The sequence below is a fragment of the Cygnus olor genome, chromosome 1 (genome assembly GCF_009769625.2).
Source record: "Cygnus olor isolate bCygOlo1 chromosome 1, bCygOlo1.pri.v2, whole genome shotgun sequence".
Classification (NCBI taxonomy): domain Eukaryota; kingdom Metazoa; phylum Chordata; class Aves; order Anseriformes; family Anatidae; genus Cygnus; species Cygnus olor.
In genome coordinates, this window is record NC_049169.1 from 38,902,701 (window position 1) to 38,924,334 (window position 21,634).

The window sequence follows — 21,634 nt, forward strand, 5'->3', positions numbered from 1 at the left end:
CAGTGTCAAACTCACCCATGCCACTAGTAATGAAAAAACCCTGCCCCACAAGCGAAGCTGCCTGAGGCATGTGATTCCCCAGAGCAGCCAGCCCACACAAGACCATACGCGGCTGTTTGTGATGACTCTGCTTCGAGTGGCATGACAGCCATGTGGACACTCTGCAGGGCGAGCTCAAACCTCAACATGACTTAAATGTTATCTTCAGACAAAATAAACTCATCAGAAACACAAACAAAGACGTTTATTGCAAATAAAATTCACATTCACATCATTAAATCCTACAAAGTATAAGGAGGTCATTTTGCAAATTGTGAAGTATCTGTGTGCACAGGAGGTGCTGTTTTCATCAGAACAGCTGCCTGGGACATGCGTATATTTATCTGAAGGTGCCAAACCAAATATCCATCTATCTACAAAGGTTTTGATTTGGCCGTTGACATTGTTCTGACACTTCCACAGTTTCATTTTCTCTGGATCTGGCAGTAGAGGCTCATAGAAAACCCCAAACCAAGAATCTGGAAAACAAAAACATTTCTGGTATTACTTGGCAGTCCTGGAAATCCCAAGATACAACTGATACACAGTGGGAACATTTTGTTTGCAAATGTCTTGGACTTACAAGCAGGCTAAATCTGCTATGCAGAAGATCTTTTCCAATGTAATTCTTTAAAGAACATGACTTTAGTATATTGCCATTTTAATGAAATCGGTATGTACCACAGGTAAGATTGCAAATATGATGGAAAACTTTCATTTGTTTAAAAGATGGATTGCCTGTGTGGATGGGGAACGCTGTAACTCTAGGATTTTAAAATGCAGTTCTTAGCTGCAATGAAGCAGTGAATGAAGCAAAAGTTCAAGAAACTCAGTCAAAAATTCAATCTTTTATTTTCTAAGAAATTTGGAGAACTTTCTGAATCCATTTCATATTCTAAGGGTTGTTTCTCTTCGAAATCTCTCTTCTTTTTGACTGCCACTTTCTCATCTTTAAGTATATCTGTATATGCATATGTGTATATGTTTACAGATGTACATTTACACACATGTACATATCCCACCTTTTTGATGAGCAAATGATCATGCAATAAATGTTTTATATTCATCAGTAATAAGATTGAGATAGAAACTCTGAGTCCACAAAAGAAGTTATTGCTTGAGATATAAAATTTGGTAGGATCACCTTCTGTGGTTGGAACTAGTGGGTGAAATTCCACAACCTGTTACAGACAGCTGGCAAGATCAGAAGGTCAGTAAGCTTCCTTCTGGATTTAAAATTAACCAGTCTGTGAAGGTGTTACCCAAAAGTGTAAAGTATTCAAAGGACATTTATGAAGCCATGAATTCATTTATTTAAGGAAGCTTCATTTATTTAAGGAAGAGATGTTGCGGAGTGTACAGAACATGTGGGTACAGGTAAGGCAAGGAGATGGCCTCACAGCTGGAAGAAGCTGACTTGGCTTCCTTGATATACCATGCCCGCATTTTCACCTGTGCCCAAGTGAAACTGGGTCCTTCTTTTCTCAGTGTCATTTCCACTAACAAATTGAGCTGAAACCATTTACAGCCCACAAGTGGCATGATGGAGCAGGCAGAGGGGGAAGGCTACGAAAGAGTACTTTTCCTTGTCTGGCCTTTTTATCTGGAGTTTTCCAGAAGAGAGAGAGAGTTAAGCATGTGGCTTTTGATTTGCAGTTACTTGAGATGTGACAATATGTTAATATCTTTGGAAAGGCTAAATCTTTAACAAGTGTAAATTGCCAGCTGACAATTTGTATCAGCTGAGGCTGTTATCCTCATATTGTTTACTCATCTTGTTTTCAAATATTTTTATGATTGAGAGAGGCAACCGCCACAGAAAATGCCAGCTGGAGAAAAGGTAAGAATAATGGCCAATGAACTAAAGGCTACAACGAACACAACTACAATAACTACAGCAAAATGACTTACAACTTACTTTCTGGATAGATATGAAATTTTACACTTTATTATATTTGCAAAGGCCTTCCTTTAATTATTGATATATTTCACTGATTTTCCCCATGAACTCTACATACAGGCAAGAGACCTGACCTCCCATGTATAGCACCTTATGTAATGTGAAGCCTATGAGTAAGAAGTGGCCTGTCATCTCGCAGTGCTGCAGCTGCCTAACTGTTCTCTGCTTACAATTATTTTCCTGGAAGTGTACTTCTGAGCTGGGGCTCTAGCCCACTCTTATACCACGAGGAACAGTCCCCTGCCAAGGATGTTAAGAAGTTTTCGTTAGGAATAACAGACTGAACTCTGCACAGCAATCTTCGTCATTCTGCTTTTCCCTCAAACATTCATCTGCAGGGGGGCAGGGGAGGAGGAAAACCACATAGGAATAGTAAAAAGAATGAAAATGACCAAAGAAAGCAACATGATGAAATCCCCTGCTTCTTTGTCATTTTCTCCTAATCAAAGCCTATCATTCATCAAGTAGCTGGCTGGATCACCTCACTGTTTTTTCTCCTCTCTTTGGAGAAAATTTTGTGTGATAGTCTTCAGTGTACGATGAAGCAATTAAAATAAAGAGCTCACATGCTCTGCTTTTTTCACACACCGGAGTATATGGAGGAGCACAGCTGTGCACTCAGGCACATTCAGACACCATCTTGATGGTTAAATTAGTCCCTCTGAATAATGATTTTGAATCGTAATCTCTCCATGATAAGAATATGCAGTTTAGGGACTACAAAGTTTAACGATATAACTTTTTCCTTAAGCTAAGAAGAGGAGAAGAATGGCTACTCTGCCTCTTATTTGTCTGGGTCTGGGAGTCTGCACACCCCTCCATCCACTGGGCTCACTGTCAAGTCCCAGCCTGGTTCCAGACCTGTTAAATCTTTGCAGAAAAAGTGCCATGTGATATGCTTATATAGGCAACAGGGTGGTCTGGTCCCACCTGAATTCCTCAGCTTGGCAGCTGTATGCTGTTGATAGGAAATAACAGTAAGAGTTTAGCTAAGGTTAGAGGTGGTTCTCCCTTGTCTATTAATTGAGCAAGCAGGTGTTTTAATTCCACTCCCAGTGTATTTTTAAGTAGAACGTATGGCTTGTCAGCCACTAAATATTTTAATGGTGTATACTGGTACCTCAATAACTGCCAGTCCAAATGCAATCCCCATAATTATGAGCATATGGTCTTGAAGGTATTTGATGATTGCTTCTTTACAAACCTGAAAAACAAGACAAAATGAATAATTATAGGTAAGCAAGATTATCCTAAGTTTGTTAGAAACACATCCTCTAAAATATTTTCTCTCTTGCTCTCCATGTAAAAGAAAGGCTATTTGAATTTACTCTGGTTTGTTGCTAACAGACACAAAGAACACATTTATACGTATCTTGGGCCCTAAGACAGGTATCTAGCCTTTGCCTTCACAAATATGAAGATGAATTTAACTTGATTTTCCCACTAATCTGATCTTTGAGTTTGAGACCTCAAAGCCTATTATTAGAATCAGTCTCAACTAACAATATTTGGATATAAAACTTATATACTTAAGTATTAATTTTGACAAATGATTGGTGGTCTTGGCCTGGGACTGGGAGGAAGTGAGTGATCACATCTGAAGTTCTATGCAGAGCTACTCTCCTTTTTAATAAGTGCATACATCTGTTCTTATAACGCCTACATGTTCTCCAGGCATTGACAATATTCCTTTTGCAAACTGTAGCGAAAGCCAAGTACAGCTTAAATCCATCAAACCACAATACTCTTCCAACACTAAAACTTCATTCCCCCCAAATATAATGCGTAGTTATATGCCTTCACCATATTTCCTCCCTCACAATAAACACATGGGTCTTTTCCTTCCAGTCCTTCTAAAAACCTCTCATTTAAGCTGACTCAGAACTGCACTAAATTTCAAACCATTTTTCCTGGATCACAAAAGTTGAATGTCTCTACTAGCATCTAACACCACCATGAAATCTGTGCATTCATGTGAGCGATATCTTGCACCTGCAGTAATTTCACTGATGGTTTCTCATATGTCCTTTGAGGGTTTGCCTGCAGCCAAAAAGACATAAAAATGTGGCCAAAAAAGCCTCTGCATACATCTTATTTCCAGATTGGGCTCTGGCATCCTTTACTTAACCAGACTGTTCCCTTGCTTTAAAACAGTATTTGCTTCTGTGGGACTACGCGGGGAGGAAATTTGTGTTCAGAAAGGACCTGGCTAAGAAGCTGTGCATTTAGGAAAGTACACAATCAGTTTGGGATATTTGCTAAAATCTGCTTTGTACTAGATGCAGATTGGCAAACATCATACTACTAGCATTCTAAAAATGCAGGTATTTTGTCTGAATTTTCTACTACTTTTTCCATATTTTTCTTGGTATGTATGGAGTTAAATTTCCATATAAGAAAACAGATAAATTGTGAAATAAATGAGATTTCTGCTGCCCATCTACCATTTTTTGAGTATGCTTTTTTGTAACCATTCACCAGGCACTTTTGCCTTACTACTATATTAATTACCACAAGCTTTTCATAAGTCCTGAGTTGTCGCAAATTACACTTTAAGTATGCTTCCAGGAAGCCTACCACATATGAGGTGCCTTACCAGTAGATCCTGTAAAATGAGCGTGTTTTTCTTCTAGTAAAGGACTATAAAACTCAAGGGTCTTGTATTTAATGAGTTTGCTTTTCATTATCTCTTAGCCCTATGGAAGCCTCTGAGTCAACATGTCTACCACCAAAATGAGCTCTGGCAGGAGCTTCATCTTCCACGGGAGAGCCAGAGTAGCTGATGTGCTGCTCTGACCCAGAGGCATACTCTGACCCCAAAGCCATAATGGCAGTTTTCACCTGTAGTTACCATGCAGACTGGGAGATAATGGAGTGCACAGTTACAAGAGACATCCCAGGAGGAGGAAGCAGACGCATATTTCATGTATGCACAGTAATTTCACCACAGTTGGTGGGGGGGCAATGCTGGCTAATGAAGAGAAGGCAAAACTTTGTCTTTTTGGAAAGAGACAGAACTGTTGACTATGCCAGCAACTAAAGACAGCTCTGTGTTAAAACCTGTTTTTGGAAAGAAGGTCGGGACATTATATTTTTCTTACCATTTTATAAACATATCTGTTGTTAGAACGGACGCAGAGGTTTGCTTCTTCGTCCTTTGGTTCACACTGACAGCTACTAATAGCTGTATCAACATTGCTTCCCCAGTCTGCAAGCCCATTCACCAAACCACAGCACTTGTTCTGCAAGAAAAGAGGAAACAGGAAGATGAAGAAAAAAACAGTGAATTCCTGTTAGGGGAGTGAACAAGGGCAAGCCAAGAGGAACAACAATTTCCTTTCATCCTTTCCCATGTGGAAATTTTCCCAGATTGATACCTGTCTCAAATACCCTTTACATTTCAATACAAGTTATAAGACTGTGAGTGCACAAGGTAAAAAAAGTAAAATTAAAAAAAAAAAAAAGACAATTTTCAATATGCAGCACTCAAAAACCATTAATATACTGTAAAGCTAGTAATTGTCAGTGCCAGAATACAGCATGGAGCAATGCTGGGTATTGTGTGTTTTCAAAATCAAGTCTTCTTTCTGTGGCTTATACCTGCATGTGGTAAGTAACATCTACAGTAAATCACATCTTGAAAAGCCAGGCTGAAAAAGTAAAATTCAGGCACATAAAACTGTGAAATCTAGAAAAACAACCACCTTGAATGATGATTAGCCCTTTAAATTAGAAATGGACTGAGGAGGCCAGGGCTTCATTTGGGGTTTGTGAAACCTAAGCCAGGTGCAGTTTCACTTCAGGTTCCAATTTATTCAAGTCACTAAAGCTCAGGGGCGCAGACTTGGGTTTGCATCTTCCCTCTTTTAAAAAGCAGCTGGAAATGTTCATGTTATTTTGTATAAAAGCAAAGGCTGTGGGACATAATAAAACAATCCTGGTCTATTTAAAAATTAATAGAGTAATTATGTTTGTTTTTTTTTTTTTTTTTCATTTTGCTCACCTTTCAATCATCCCTCCAGGTAGCTGTTTATTATATCAGGAGAATTAAGTTGGCTCAGAAGCATAGGACATAGCCGGAGGTAGAATGAAGTAAAAGTGCAAGTAATTTAAGCTACCTAAATATTGCTTCTTACTTTCTTTCCTTTCACACCGGCAGCCTTTAAAGATATAAGAATTCTTTAAGCCTACCCTAAAAACAGCAGCAGACACTCTGTGCCAGTGTATAGGCACAGGTACTACTGGGAGCATGACAGGGACACACACCGTAAAAGGTGAAATCTGTTCTCTGTGTGATGTCTAGAATCAGGGTGGTGCTAAATGTCTACCTTCTGGCACCTTGCAGGTGGGAGAAGTCAGAATAGATATAAGTACAGAGAAAACAAAACTCTTTTTTATTGCATTTCTTTCCCTGCTCTTACACAGTAAAATATGCATTTAATGATTTCATAGTAACATGATATTCTAAATGAAATACACTCCTGAAGTTTTCCTTATCCAATCTTCTTGCCTAAAGGGTACTGGACAGTTCTCAGCTGGGACACACTGAAGGAGCACCTTCCCTTCAAAAGGCAAAGCTGCAACGAAGGAGAAGGAAGCCTTCTCATCAAAGCACTTATGTAACAGTCAGTCTCAATTTTGGGGGACATTTGTAAAGGGAAACCGTCCCCATAGTGGTGGGGCAGGCTCCTAGGCCCCAGGTGTCCAGCCAGATGCAAAGACAGCTTTGCTCTGGAGGGGGACTAGAGCCGTCCTATGGAGCAGAAGCCATCCAGCTCTGAGGTAATAATTCAGTGAGGACCTGTGAAGGGATGACCTCAGATGAGGACAGAAAGGGATGGTGGATATTATCAGAGTTTGCAGATTTTTATATCACCCTTTGTTTAGAAATATCGTCAATAAAAGTCTTGTAAAAAAGTCTGGCATTGTGTCAACACCTAAGCATTCCCTATTTCATTTGTTTTAAACGAAGACTAATTTCTGTAGGTGCCAAGTAACTCTATCTTCCATATCCTACTGAGAGGAAATAGAAACATGGTAGCTTGAGTGGGGAAGGAAAATTTTCTGGAGGTCAAGAAATGCTGCTGGGGCATTTCAGGCAATAGAAGAACTGGCCATCACCAATCCAAACTCAAGCAGAGGCCACTTTCTGTAAATGAAGATGATCTGGACTTTGGAGACTGAAAACTTTTTCACTGCTTTCAAGAAGAAAGAGAGCGTTGTTTTATATTTTATTCCCAACTTGAGACAGAAGCCTTTAAATCTTTAAATACTTCTTAAATAAGTTCATGTGGCTGAAGCTCTGAGGGGGCCCAGATAGAGTCTGGAATAGGGGAATAAAATCAGCACTCCAGCCTACCCAGGCAACAACACCTTGCTCCAAATAGATGAGGCAAATTGCACCTTTCAGGTAACCATGGCTAGAACAAAACATATACTTTAGAAAATGCATAACTTGCACTAGCATAACCAAAGCTGTGGAAGACTGATAACCCAAGCATCAAACAACAGTCTCATGGCAGTAGATTTATGACCAAGACGCAAACCTAACTTCTTGGGTCCTAAAAGCTACTTGAATCCATAAATCCTACCACACCCCACAGAGAATTACAAGTCTTTGAAGTATACTTCCTCAGACATATGCACAAATGTCTCTAGCGAACCACAGTCTGTTAGAATGACAAAATAAGCAAACATAAAAACCATGAAGAGAAAATACAAAGACATGCAGAGTTTTTTAAGGCCCAATACCAATTACGGGGCTTTTAAATCCTATAGGCATGCTCTGCACACCCTGTGAGCTCTTCAGTATTACTTGCCAGTGTAATAAGCATATGGCCTCGAAGAAGGAATTGATAATCTCTTGCAACCGTATCACAGAATAAGGGGACCTTTGCTTTGGTTGTGTTGATTCTTGTAAGAAATTTATAATTTCTGCAAGCACATCGAGGAATTTGTAATCACTGATGCAAACTTATGGAGTTTAAGACTTACAGATCTAGACAGCTACCAAGCTATTTCTTCTACAAATAAACTTTCAGAAAATCCTATTTAGATTCATTGAGAATGTCTTCCTCTGTATGTATAGAGAAAGGGACTTTTTCAGACACAATTAAATCCACATCAGTAGATCTACTTGCATGTTTTGTGTCTTTGCTCCATTTCTCTCAGGAAGAGAATCTTCTCTTTTGCACAAAGAAATCATCATGGAAACCCCATGCTGTATCAAGGGAGCAGAAACCCCTGTGCAGCATTTTAGCTTGTGCTTAAGTCAGACCCTCTCCCATCCCCAGGGAGTGAAATTCAAATCTATGACAGAGTAGCCGTAAAATGAAGCATAGACAAATGCTAGAGATAGAACAGATAGCAACAACCCCCACCCTTTGTTACATCATAATTACCTCTGTCTGAAACTTCTGGAAGGTGTCTTGAAATTGTTTTGCTTTTTCTGTATTGCTTTGCAATAAATTAACACTGTCCATTAAAGTTGTGTTAAGGGATGTTTCAATCTGCAAGTGCAAATATTTTATTAGTTTTCAGTGGAGAAACAAATCTTTGGGAAGACTTGAATGACAATACAGAATAATACTGTACCTGAGATCTGTATACTGCTCCTAAAATACCTCCTGTGACCTGAAGGATCAAGATCAGCAGCAGTCCAATAAAAAACTAGGAAGAAACAAAAGGGAGAGAAAATTATAACGTATTTTTACCAAGTTGCTATCATTTCTTTAAAGTGAATACTATTCTTTCATGTGCTTCATAGAACAAACTGAAGTTCCAGTCAGTTCCAGTTTTTCCTTCTTTGGGGGTGAGAAAAGGGATGTTCAAGACAGAGTGTGTGCCTTAGTATCATCTAGTCATCAAAACGACACACTCTGGAGCAGTGGCATGATGGGCAGTTTGTAGGTGAGAGATGTTGGGTAGGAGGACAAGGAGGACATTCTGGGAGGACTAGCAGAGGGAGCAACTGGGAATTTATGAGATGAAATGGGATAGATAGAGGGGGGTGACCGGTGGAGTGAATGTGTGGGGGAAAAGTTAGTGACATGGTCAGGGCTCTCTTGGCCCTGTCTTCTCTTTGATGAGACCACCCATCATTTCTTTCACACTTCAGTTCAGAAAGGGCTCAAGTGTGGGGTAAGTGATGACAACACATGCTCATAAGTAAGCATTTGATTAAATAAAAACAGTATCGTCATCTGATACTACCAGTGACTTTATACATCAGTTGTATCTGTGGTCTGTTAAAGGTAGACAAATGTTATTTTTCCTACCAAGAGCAGCATGCACCGGCTTTCCTTGATGGCACCACAGCACCCCAGAAACCCTAGGACCATAATGATGGAGCCCACAGCTATCAGCAGATCAACCCCTGCAAACAGGCTGTTGTCTATGCCCAACTCCTGAAAAGAGAGGAAAAAAAAAATCTTGCAGCTGCAAGAAACTCCCCTGAAAAACATCTGTATCTCCCAAAACAGGAAAATTATTTAATAACTGATAAACATACTGATGTGCAACCATGGAGAAATTCTGTTCCTTGAATCAACAAACCGCTAACATCCCTTCTTAAACCTTTTGTTGGAGAGCCTGGTGGTGTCTCTTCACAGTCTTTGTCTCTGCACGGGATGAAAGTCAACTTTACATAGTAAATAAAAATCTCATCTTTAAAATAGCTTTCAGTTCATTTTCAGTTGATAAATCTTAGCTTTTTGCTAGAAGTAGCAAAATTATCTCAAAATCTCTCTTACATTAACCAAATGTTAAAGAAACAAAACCTCTGTCTGTCATTAGAAGTCCATGAATGTACTCTGTGGCTGTTCCTAAGAGAACACGTTTCTGAGTGATGCTGGATATAATGGAGAACGATATATTTTTCCAAAGCAGCTTTCTTTTTCTTTATTTTTGGGCATGATTTCTAATAATTCCATCAGAGATGAGGACTATATTTTGATGTGTGGGACATTCAACTAAACAGTTCGTATACCTCATTATTATTAAATATCAAATTATTCAGTTCCCACAGAAGGACTAAGGCCAAGGGCCAAAATAGAGAGAAATGTTCAAAGAATATTTTCCAATGTGGCTGGTGCCAAGATTAGCAAAAACGTCTGGAAGTTGTCATGTTTATCTTCTGATGGAAATTACAAAGGTATATAGACAAGTATAATTTTAGGAATATGTTGTTCTTTCCCCTTCAAAGTAGGACTGAAACTCCTGCTATTTATTCTTAGAAAGCTTTGTTCATCTACAGCCAAATCCTTATGGTCTCTTCAATTACTACTCAGGCAAAACGTACATTGGATTTGAATGGGATCTTTGCCTGCATAGAGGCAAAAATAGCAAGAAAATACTTTCAATTTTGGTCCCAATTCTTAATTCACAGTTTTTGTGGAGTAACAAGAGTCACTTCAGGAAGCCAGCTTGGGACACACTTAAGTGTACTTTTCTGAATAGGAAAGCTTTCCAAAAATAAGAATAATAATGGTTATGGTTTTCCAAGCTCCATTGCACTATCTGAACCATGATACTAGAGATGGTCATCTAGCAAGCATGGCATTTTTAGCTTCTGTAAAATGTTGATCGAGGAGTGAAACACATCATTCTTCTTCTTCCACAGCAGGACATGGCAGAACTCTCCATAATGACACATCACAATGTCACTGTGAACTGAGTTCTCTTACGTGCATCCACTGCAAAACATGAGACATCTGGGACTGGCTAAGGGCAACAGCATCATCCGCCAAATAGAAGAAATATATAAAGCTATCTTCTTATTTCCAACATCCTTTTAGTTCCAGATATACCGAATTAAAAAGTATTTTTCTTTACTGATGGATTGCGGTAGAGAAGCAGAGGAGCGATCAGAAGTTTTGCAGCTTAATCTAACCTAAAGGCTCAATCTGAGAGCTGGAAAAAAATGCTTCTATGTAACACTTGATCATTTTTTCACCTCTACAGCCAGAAATCCATTTTGGAAACTAAAGTATGCAAATTAAATTTTCAAATTCATTTACATTTATGTGGTTCAAATTCAGCAAAAGAAATGCACTGCCTAAACCTCAGAGTCAGATTGCTCTTCCTGTTAGCATAACAAAGCATCATCATACAAAGATTGCACAGCACCTTCCAGAGGAATTGTAGAATCAGCTTCATTTCTTTATGTGAATGGAAAACATGCTGTAATTAAGATATCAGTGCCACTGGGAGCACAGCTGTCAAAAGGCTGGCAAGGCCCACAAGGCCAAAGAGCCTCTGCACCAACAGGACCATCCGCTGGTGCATTTATGCAAGATCAAGGGCTCATCAAGATTGTATTTTCTGTAGCTTTGCAGAAAAGGAAAGTCATAAAATCTGAAGTAATTTAATAACCCAGATAAAATCCAGGAGGGGAACTCAGGGATTTTTCTTCTCCCCTCCACGAAGGCTATTTGCATTATGTTTAAATCCTGAGTAAAGATCTGTTGTTCTTTAAAAATAATTCCATGAGTGAAAAAGGGTAAGACATTTTTAGGGAGTCACTGAAAATAGAAGAGAAAAAATCTTGTTCGCTTTCAAAGTTACAGAGAAAATAATTATTATGTTATTGAAGGTAGTGAGAAAAGTAAAAATATTTCCTAAAAATACATAGAAGTAACTCTAGAAATATATACGACTATACTATTCTAATGGGGAAGGACACTGAAAAAACTAAGAGGCTCATGGCTCCTCTTTATTCTCTCTAGCACTGAAATCAATAACAAAACCATCATTAGTTTTCATCAGAGGAAAAAGAGACCCACATTTTAAAAAGAAATCACCGTGCATCTGCAAGAACTTAGATTAGTAACACTGGAAGACACTTCTTGTCATTACATGTCTGTGCTTACATCGATCACTTTATCTGACTACCCGCACCATCTTGTTTAATCTTAAACGTCATAAAATACATCCATTTTTACCCACACAAACCACCCCAGTGAAAGCAGAACACATTTGCAGAAATTAAGTTGGGAAATTAAAGTCTATATAGTAGCTTCTGCATTTTACATGGGACTGATATTATCGCATGCATTTACCTCCTGAGCATCTTTGCTAACACGTATCCATATAGAGACTCCCAAAATAACTGAACCACACACCTGTGGGAAAAAAATAAAGACTATTTAGAAAGATCAACAATTTTAGATTAAAGTTCAGCATCCAAATAGCACCAGATGCTGGCCAAAATTCTGAAATAATTTCTTTGGCAAAATGAAAGCAACATGAATTGCTAGAGCACAGAATATTGATTCATATCCAGGAAACTTCATAAGGGTAGTTAAACCTTCAGTTATGCACCAAAGCCCTGATGTTTCTTCCCCAGAGGAATCATCATTTCCTTGATGATTTATACATGTGGTTGTAAGTACACAGAAATTCTGTCAGATGAGAGACGACTATAAATTGCTATAGTATGTATATAACATGACTGTAAAGAACACTGTTTCCTGTATAATGGAAATGAAAGATTTGATAAGGGATGTTGGTACAACTGTTATTTCTAGAATTTTTCAGGACATATATCTTTAGAAATATTCTCTATGGTAAAACTATTAGGAAAAGTTCTAAATAAAATCTTCCTGCTTTCTTTGTTGCAACAATATTTGGCCATCTCGAGCTATTAGAATATTCCTCCTGTAAAGTGCACATTGTGGTAGTTATTATTTCCATTATATTTTTATAGAAGACAACTTTAGTTCATCTTGTGCACATGAAAGATAAACATTTAAGTCTAGCTCCTCTGACCTGTCAGGGACACATATCCTCAGGTGAGTTAAATGACCCATTGACACTACCAACTTAAAAAGAAGCCCAGAATGATTTGCTTTAAGATGTTGAAGTCAGGGTGGATGAATCCCAGATCCAGACATATTCCTTAATCACCAGTTGTTCTCCAGTTTTGTTGATCTTTGAGGTACTGTTCCACTATGCTCCAGCCACTGTGTTCCTTACCTTGTTTATGATGATTCTCACACAGAATTTCTCTTTATTACCAGGTATGGCAGACAGGTAATTTTAGAGGTTGATCATATGTAATTATGTGAGCAACTTGAGAGGACTGGTAGGAAAGAGAAATCACTGAGGACCTAAGTCTAGTCAGATTCAGAATTATCTTCCTTTATGTCTTTAATGGTTAAGTCAGAAATGGCTCTAAACTGTGGTTATGAGCTTCCCATGAAAACTGGGACCTTTTAAAATTAAAAGAGTTATTTCTACATGTTTAAGATTTTTTTTCCTCAAAAATACTTTCCTGCAAAAAGGTTTCATATAATATTCATCATCAAAGACCATAATGACTTTAGCAGATTATTTAATATGGAACACAGCCAGCCCTCAGACATGAGTACCACACATTTTTCTGTTCTAAGTAAAGCTCCTATAAGTACGTTTTACACATGAAAAAGAAAGTTGTACAATCGATGACAGCTATATCATGTTATCAAATTTAACTAGAACTCCCCACTGAAATAATCTGAATCCCACTGAATCTGCCTAGAAACTGATGGTATCATATGACTCTGTATTTGGGTCTTGTTCAGCAGCACTGTGTGAACCATGTGGCTATGCACCAGACAACGTGGGCTTGCTAATGTGAAAAGTTCCACTGAAGCAGCTATTGCTGCAAACCCAAACAGAATTTGGCCCACTGACTTATTCATTATATAGGACCTCCCAAAAAAATACAGCACAGTAGTAGAAGTAAGTAAATCTGAATGTACAGGAACTTACCAATCAGATGGGGATACTACAATATTTATTTCCTCCATTCAAAAAACCAAAGAATATCATTTTAAATTGAAGTTTCCACTATGGTATATATGTTTTAAATATAGAAAATAAAATTGCTTTAGACTCATACAAATGCTCCGTTTCAGTAAGATTTTAATGTTTTGTTTCTGTTTATTTTCATCATATACGAAGTATACAAGAAAACACAAAGAAAATCATTGAAATTACAAATCAAAAGTTCTGTTCCCTAAGAGTCAAAATAGAACACTGCATGCTTGTTGCAGTACTCCATCCTAATTATTAGTTTTCCTTAAAATAAAATTTAGCTTTCTTTCACCAGACTGGAAGATGCAAAGCTCTGTGGGTGCTCCAGAGCCCAATGCCAGGGCTGGGAATTCCTGAGGGCACACATCTCATGGGGCCAAGGAGAGCGAAGTAAAAGCCACTTTGCAGATCTGGCTTAGCCTATTCCAGAATTTAGACACTCAAGGATATACTGTAAGAGCTGCTAAGAAAAAGGCATAAGAAGACTAAAAAGCCTGTTCCTGAGGCCCTCAGAAGGGGGCAATCCAGAGAGATTGCAAAGGGGTTAAAACAAAAGGACTCCAGATAAACATTCAGCCGTTGCTGTTATCTAGTTGAGATGAAAGTCACCTTCATTTCCCACTATCAGTTTAACTTTCCACCTGCCCAACTGCCTTGTGCACCAGGGAGTGGAAGCAGCAGCTGTGAAGACACCACTGCTCCCTGTCCTTTACCACAGCAATTTAATGATTTCCAGGGATTAGAGAAGGGAGTGTTATTCAAAGAATTCAGATTCATTGTACTCCACCTGCGTGTACTGCTGGTTGCACCACACCTCTTCTTCCCCATCTTGGTAGTACTAAGCCCCTTTCTTTAAAATAAGTCATTATAACTCCATTTGTGTCCTCCTCTGTCTCATCCAGGCTGCCGTATGCACAGCAAATGCTCTCAGCATTTTCTTCCCCAGAACAGAGTGCAGATTTTCCTGCCTTTGCAAAAACACGGTCTTGGGAAGTTTGTTCCATGCTGCTTTTTTCCTGAACTCTCAGGACTCCTCCAGGATCACATCCTGGGTCTTCTCCCCAGAAATCCATGCAGTCCCTGGAGGCTTAGGCTGCCATATATTTTCAATCTGCCTTGGTAGAGGTGGAGGAAGAAAAGTGGGGGGCCAGTCCTGACAGCTACTGGCCTGTTAGGAGTTTCTTTGTGAGGTCCACAAGAGATCAAAGAATTTTGCTAATTCTTCTCACTTTGGCTAGCCACAAAATTTCTACGACTACTGTTTGTGAACCTTTCTGAATTCTATCACCTTTTCACTCAGAATATGTCCCTTAAGCCAACAGACATACTGGGGTTAGCAGTTTTGCATCCGGTTTCAGCGAACCTCTGGTGAACTTGACAAAATTATGGTAGAAAAGCTGACAGTGAGGCTGAACCATTACAGAAATTATCTTTAACTCAAAGCTTTTCAGAGCTTCCAGGACCTGAAACTCTTGCAAACTAGCCGAGATGTGACAAATAGGCAAACAGGGTTCAAGTTACTCTCAGAAAGCTGCCTGCTGTCCTGTGCTGGGCATAGGGCAGGAACCACCTTCCTATGTATGCTGGAGAAAGCTGATAGTTTCAGTACAGATCTCGGCAGCGCTGCCAGCCCATACCATTTTCCAAAAATGTACAGTCAACCATCAGAAACTAATTATGACACTGAGCATAAAGCTAAGAACCACAAAGAAGTATATGAAAACGATTTATCAATTAGGAGGCTAAAAATACAAGTGTATTTCCCCATCTTCTGTTGCAATTACACTTTCAGGATTATGCAGTTTGAATACAAACAGGATACAAAAAAACACAAGAGAACAATGCACGTTAAGATAATGTAGAGTCTGTTATCTTCTGACTGAAATGAGTGATTTCCCTTGACATAAGGGGCACATTGCAGGCAGGGAGATGGAGACCCATCTGTTCTACTTTTCAATGTGGAGGGAAGGCTTTTTTGTAAGAAAAATACAAAGGAAGGGCAAAAATTAAACATTCTCCTCTCCCTGATTTAGAACCATACTCTGGTTCCATTTATGCTCTATTTTATTTACAATTTCTTCAGCTACAGCATTTGGATAATGTTGAACACATTTCATGCGTCACTAATAACAATTTAAACACCAACTTACCCAAAATAAGAAGTTGAAGACAAACATGGAGTACTTCATGCAGCTGCTTACACCCGCCATTTTCAAGAAGCTGAGACAAAAATGAAAATTGCAGAAGAACCTTTCTTAAGGGTTTGACCTCAATAGAGTGACTGTTCCTGTTTCTTCAGGAAATGTCTCAGACCGCATCAAATACACTGCACTCTGCTTCTAAAAGCAAAAATTGTGACCCAGGCATCTACAGTTATTTAAACAGTTTAGCACAGGTAAATATTAACCAGAGCACTGGGGAAGCAATACCAGGTGTTATCACTGAGTCTCCAGACTCTCCTTGCGTCTTTGTGAGGTGTGCTTTTTAATGGTGCTGTTAGTCTCGTCCTACACCCTGTGAGTAAATAGATGGTGCAGCAAGAGCAATAGTTTCAAGGGGAAGGGAAGTTTTACAGATGTGCTTCCTTTATGACATGGAAATTAATGCATTTCTTAATGTTTTTAAGGTACAGGATTTACTCTTTCATTGTCCACAGATCATTGCCAAAATTCACTCAGTGGTGTTTGGAGTCCCACTGCAGACATTCAGACAGAAAAAAAGGAGTAAGTTTGTTTTATCCCCACAGAAGAAGGGTAAGGAACCTGCAGCCATTTTCTCCCTCTTGCTGTCTATTTTTATCTCTTCCTCACCAAACCAGCACCCCAGGAACCTGAGCACCATGGTGCACAAAACAGCCTGCCATGCAGGTTTCCTAAAGTGCTGTGAGCCCCAGCACAGCAACCACAGCTCTGGTGTGAGATTCAGGATGCCTCCTGGCAACGGGAGCTCCATTTGTCCCAGAAGGCAAGGCAATAAACCTGTTTCATTAGTTTTGTTTTATGTCTTGTTTGTTTTCTTTTGTGCTTCTCAAACTAGAAATCGTGAGGGGAGTATAAATGTATAATTGCTCTGTCTTTTCTGTCAGCCTGTTTTCTGGAGAAGCCCAATAGACTAGTTCTTGGAGGGATGAGGGTCAGACACAGGTTCCCCTGGGTTCATCATAAAAAAGAAGCTTTATTTTGCAGGTGAGCACAAAGGATTTAAACAGGGGAGATTAAGGACTTGCTGGACAGATGTGATTTATTAAACCCCTTTGCCCAAGCCCAATTTTTAGCCTTTTACTGTTGGTTCTCATTCTTTGATGCTGCTGTCTGTATTTGAAAAAAAAAATAAAGGAAAATGTTAGTATATAACACACCTGTAGATGGTGACAAAAAGATGTGACTTAGAGCTTGGATTTTTTAGGATCCACAGGAGAAAAAAAAAAATCTACACTAAGAGCTGTTTCCTTTGGTTGCTCTCTAACCCAACTTTTAGTGAAGGTGTGATGTTGGAATCCCTTCAGTTGCTTTCTCTAATTCTATTAAAACAGATGCAACCATTCCCACTTTTAAGAACTGACTTTATACCTGCCTTCAACTTTCTGGGCTCCTTTTTGAGTAATACTCTTTTTTTCTAACCCTAGGAGATCGGCTGTCTGACTAGTTTATTTCGCAATATCCACATCCACTCTGAATTTGAGAATGTTCCTAAAAATAATTGCACTCATGAAATACAGATTTTGTAAGGATTGGGAGAAACAACTGTGTGGTATGGTTTAGATCTAAAGCACTCAACAAATAAGTAAGTTGAGAAACGTGGGTGTCTTTATGGAGAGATGCCATAGTCACAGATGAATCACAAGAAGAGTTTAAAGGGCCATATAAAATTGTATGCAAAGGGCCATGAAAGGTAATAAGAGAATCACAGATGACACAGGACTTGAACAGGTAAGTCTGCAGCCAGACCATGCAGTTGTAGTAAACCAAGGTTTTTGTAGGCAGAGTTCAGGAACAATGTTTTGTACCCAAAACTGCACAGCTCTAAGTCATCATGCACAGTAGGTGCTCATTAAAGAAGTCTTGAGTTGTAGCATTGTTTTCTGCAAAACACTTAACCCAGGCATTCTGGAAGAGATTTTGGAGATAAATGGTGCAAGGGTTGCAATGCTATAGGAGGCAAGGACGAGCATCCACAGACTGGCCCTGCATAAAAAGCCGGTCTGCAAAGACTCGGTGTCTGCAAGCGGCCCACTTGCTGTCCACCTCCCTGCATCACTTCACAGCACCCTTGGATTTTGGGCAGGGCAGGGGCCAGCACCAGCACCGCCACGGAGGGGCCCCCAGTGTGGTACTGGAGGACCCAGGCTGCCCGGGTCAGGGACCCCCATGTCGCTTCTCCTCAGCATCCATCAGGAGGTGCAGGACCAGCACAGCAGAGAATCTGGTTCAGTCTAGGAAATTTAAACAGTGGAGAACAGACACGATTTAGGTCTGAAACCTGTTTTCATTACAATTTATACTTATGGCTGTAGATGCTGAAGTAATTTCCTAGAACTGTTAGGATATTCTTTTTCTTCCCTTCTTTTTTTTTTTTTCAAATCTGTTTACTGAACATTAACCACAAGAAAGATTTGGTAAGATCACAGTGCCTCCTAAACTATGAAGAAAATATCTACATTTTACATATTTACTGATCTCTTTGGAAAAAGCAAAAATAGACCTTCTTAGGACCTGGTAGTTGCTCCTTTCCTAAGATGGGAAATAGGAAATGATATCAAAATTAAATATATATCCTAGTGGGTTCCCAGTGTGGCTACCGAATAGAAACCCAGTATCTGAAATTACCACAATTCCTATGTTTCATATCTATATTTAATAGTATTTGAAGTAAAAATGTCATCTAAGATTAAAGTCATACAACCAGTTCCCATCAAGTGACAAGTTTTCAAGTTAAATGTTCTGTACGAGTGACTGTTTCTTATTTCCTGGCAGCATGGTGCTTTTCTATACATCTTGGAGAAGAAGGGAAGAAGGGGGACTGTGGCATGGTTCACGTTTGCAGTTGTGCCTACAAGATGAGTTGCCTGTTCTGCAAGCTTATGCAGGTACTTGCAGAGACGGGTGAATGACAGCAAAGGCAGGAGAAATGTTGCCTGTAAATCCTTACCAGTATTTGACTGCATATGCAAAACTGCTCCTGCTACCTCTCCGCTAGCTGCTGAGATGACTGGATATGCCATCCTGGCCTCACAGCCCATGGCACAAGCTGCTGGGAGGCAAAGCAGCTGTGAGCCCCCGTCCCTTCTGCCCCTCCTCGTGGCACTGTCAGCGCACAGCCTGGGTGCAGCGCAGGGTGGGAGCCTCTGACGCAGCGCCTGGAGCTCCTCGCCACCATGGGGGAGCTGTGACAACGTGCAGACTTTGCCCTCTGCGTCATGCAAGGGAGCAGGCAGCGACAGGGATATTCTGGTGGAAAAAAATGACAGTATACCTGTCACGGACCCAGAGTAAGGCACCTCCCCTTTGAGACTTCCCAAGCAGCTACAGCTTGTATTCTAATGCTTTCATCCTCCTTCTCCTCCGAGCTCTTCCTCACTTTGAGCCATTCTTCCTGGGCATAGCATCCCAAAACCAGCTTCCCCAGGCCTCTTTTACCTCTCCAAGCTCTCTTCTGCACATTTCTTTTCCTGCAATACCATCCTCACAGCTCTCTGGGTTTATGTATGAAAGCCCATTTTCTTCTAAAAAATAATAGACATAAGCATATGCAGATGTGAGCATATCATTCTGCCATGTGTCTTTCCTCCTTCTCTCCAACCTAAAAAATTCTGCCTTTTTCGTCTTTTTCTACAGCCTTCACTTCTCTTGTGAGGTGCCCCTCCATGATCAGGCCAAGTGACCAAAGCCCGTATCAGGAGATTCACCATGCAGCCAGTTATCCCGTAAGGTCCAGACTTGAAGAAACAGTTTATATGTGATAGCAGCAAGTTATTTGAACAGTGGGATGTGGAAAGTGAATATAAAAGTGTGTTTGCTGCTGGAATTACTGTTCATCACGGTGACAGAAGAGAACAGGAAAGGTGGGTGAGAACTGATTGCAACGTGGAGCTTGCAGCCTGAAATAGATCAGTTGATCTCTGGATCCCCTGAATCAGCAGGGACAGTCTATGGAGACTGTGCAGAGTCTGATCTTAGGCTGTTGCAGCACCCGTCCTTCAGCAGAAGGGATAACTTATCTCTTGCAACCTCGCCTGCTGCCCTGAGATGCAAAGTTCCTTTCCATTCCTTCACAATGCGTTGCTCACCCACGCCAAGTGAAACGGTGCTGCACGTCATCAGTCTTGACAGCATTTCTAATCAGGGAACACTGCCTAAAGAATAATTTTGCAGTCCAAATAGTAGGGCAATCACATTCAAAACAATGGAAAATTGGAGCTTCTGTTTTTGTCCTTGGAGGCATTTGCAATACTGGGTCTGACTGAGGTTGCAGTCAGCCTTCTACGCCTCACATCTTGAGTTCAGCTATAGCAAATAAGAGATCTTACTGCAATACCTTAAGAGCCAGCAATACCTCAGTTATAAAACTGAAGTATAGTCTTGTCTGACTCTTAGCAAAATACTACAGCACCTTAACAGGTCATATTTATGGAGAATGTTGGAATATATGCAGCACTGACTTGGACAGCGAGTTTATACTCAGCTCACAGAGTCAAAAACGTACAATTCTTCACCCTCATTTTAAAACAGCCTTGAGATGAAGGGTAAGGGTGGAAAGACAAACAGAAATATGCCTGGAAAGTCCAAAGGCTGAAGAAAAATTAGAAGAAACAAGAGAACAGTATTGTGCTTAATCATATGAATCTTACACCATTCTCATGATTTTTAGTAGCTGACTTGTGATGGACAAAACTGTAAGCAGATACATTTTTTGCAACTATTTTTTTTGATCTGTGACGTGTTAGATAACTATGGTTGAGACCAAGACTGATCCTACAGTTGACCACATGATAAAGAAAAAGATATGAGGATATTTTCAACCAGTGTTAGGCGTGTATGTGGCTGGTTGAGTCAGCTGTCTAGGGTGTTTTCACAGCTTCTGGAGATGACTAGGAACTGCTAGGGAATGATTTATGTTATCCTAAAATAGAAATGAAAACAGGCCAGACCCACAGCAGCTCAGCAGCACATACCCCCAACTACCCCAGTTCCAGTTTAGAGCAAGCTAGAACCCACCTGGAAAGCAGTCCTCTGTGCTCCTTCAGTACCAAACAGTGTTGCTTTCTTCTCCCCACTCTTCTCCTCCTATTACTGCACTCTGAGCTGCTGTGAGGATAAGCAAGTTGCTGCCCAGAGCAGGATCTGGAGCTCCTTGGTTTCCAAAGCTCTATATGAGTGAACTGGGCTGCTGTAAGTGGCACAGTAGGAACTGGTTTCTCACCTATTAGAGCTCTGCCTTTCACTTTTAAGTGGTTAGTGCTCGTAGTCACTAACAGCGTAACCTCTTTTTTCATGATGACTATGTTCCTTTGCACTCCAGCCAATAAAACTGTGAACTGTTTATATAAATGATACATCCCAACACGAGTTGCTGAGCAGCACAGCTCAGAAGAAGCAGTAGCCTGACCATCAAAGCAAACCTGGATGTCCAACCCATGTCTGTACACTCAGGAGCAAGAAAATCCTGCTGTGGTCCATACCGGTCACAGCTCTGGGCTGGGAAATACGTAGCTAGGTTAACCTGATGATCTCCCTTCTGCGTGTGGCCCGGTTAAAGGTGGTGTGGAGATAAAATACCCCTCACCCCAGAAGGTGCTCTCTGGACCAGGACTCCATGTGAGTGTGTTGGCCAAGAGGTCAA

General features: G+C 40.1%; 1 protein-coding gene across 2 annotated transcripts; it reads right to left on the bottom strand.

Annotated features, from left to right (window-relative positions):
• Window positions 1–229: 229 nt before the first annotated feature.
• On the bottom strand, window positions 230–21,155 carry TSPAN8 (tetraspanin 8). 2 transcript variants are annotated; one of them, XM_040553309.1, is made up of 9 exons: window positions 21,010–21,155; window positions 15,946–16,015; window positions 12,058–12,120; window positions 9,277–9,405; window positions 8,594–8,668; window positions 8,401–8,508; window positions 5,101–5,241; window positions 3,120–3,203; window positions 230–518 (listed from the first exon to the last, which is right to left on the bottom strand). In XM_040553309.1, the coding sequence occupies exons 2-9, from the start codon at window positions 16,003–16,005 to the stop codon at window positions 465–467; spliced, it is 714 nt and encodes a 237-aa protein (XP_040409243.1). In that variant the 5' UTR covers window positions 16,006–16,015; window positions 21,010–21,155; the 3' UTR covers window positions 230–464. The 2 variants fall into 2 exon arrangements, with proteins under 2 accessions (XP_040409243.1, XP_040409247.1); XM_040553313.1 differs by lacking the exon at window positions 21,010–21,155 and having other exon boundaries at window positions 15,946–16,285.
• Between the last annotated feature and the right edge of the window lie 479 nt (window positions 21,156–21,634).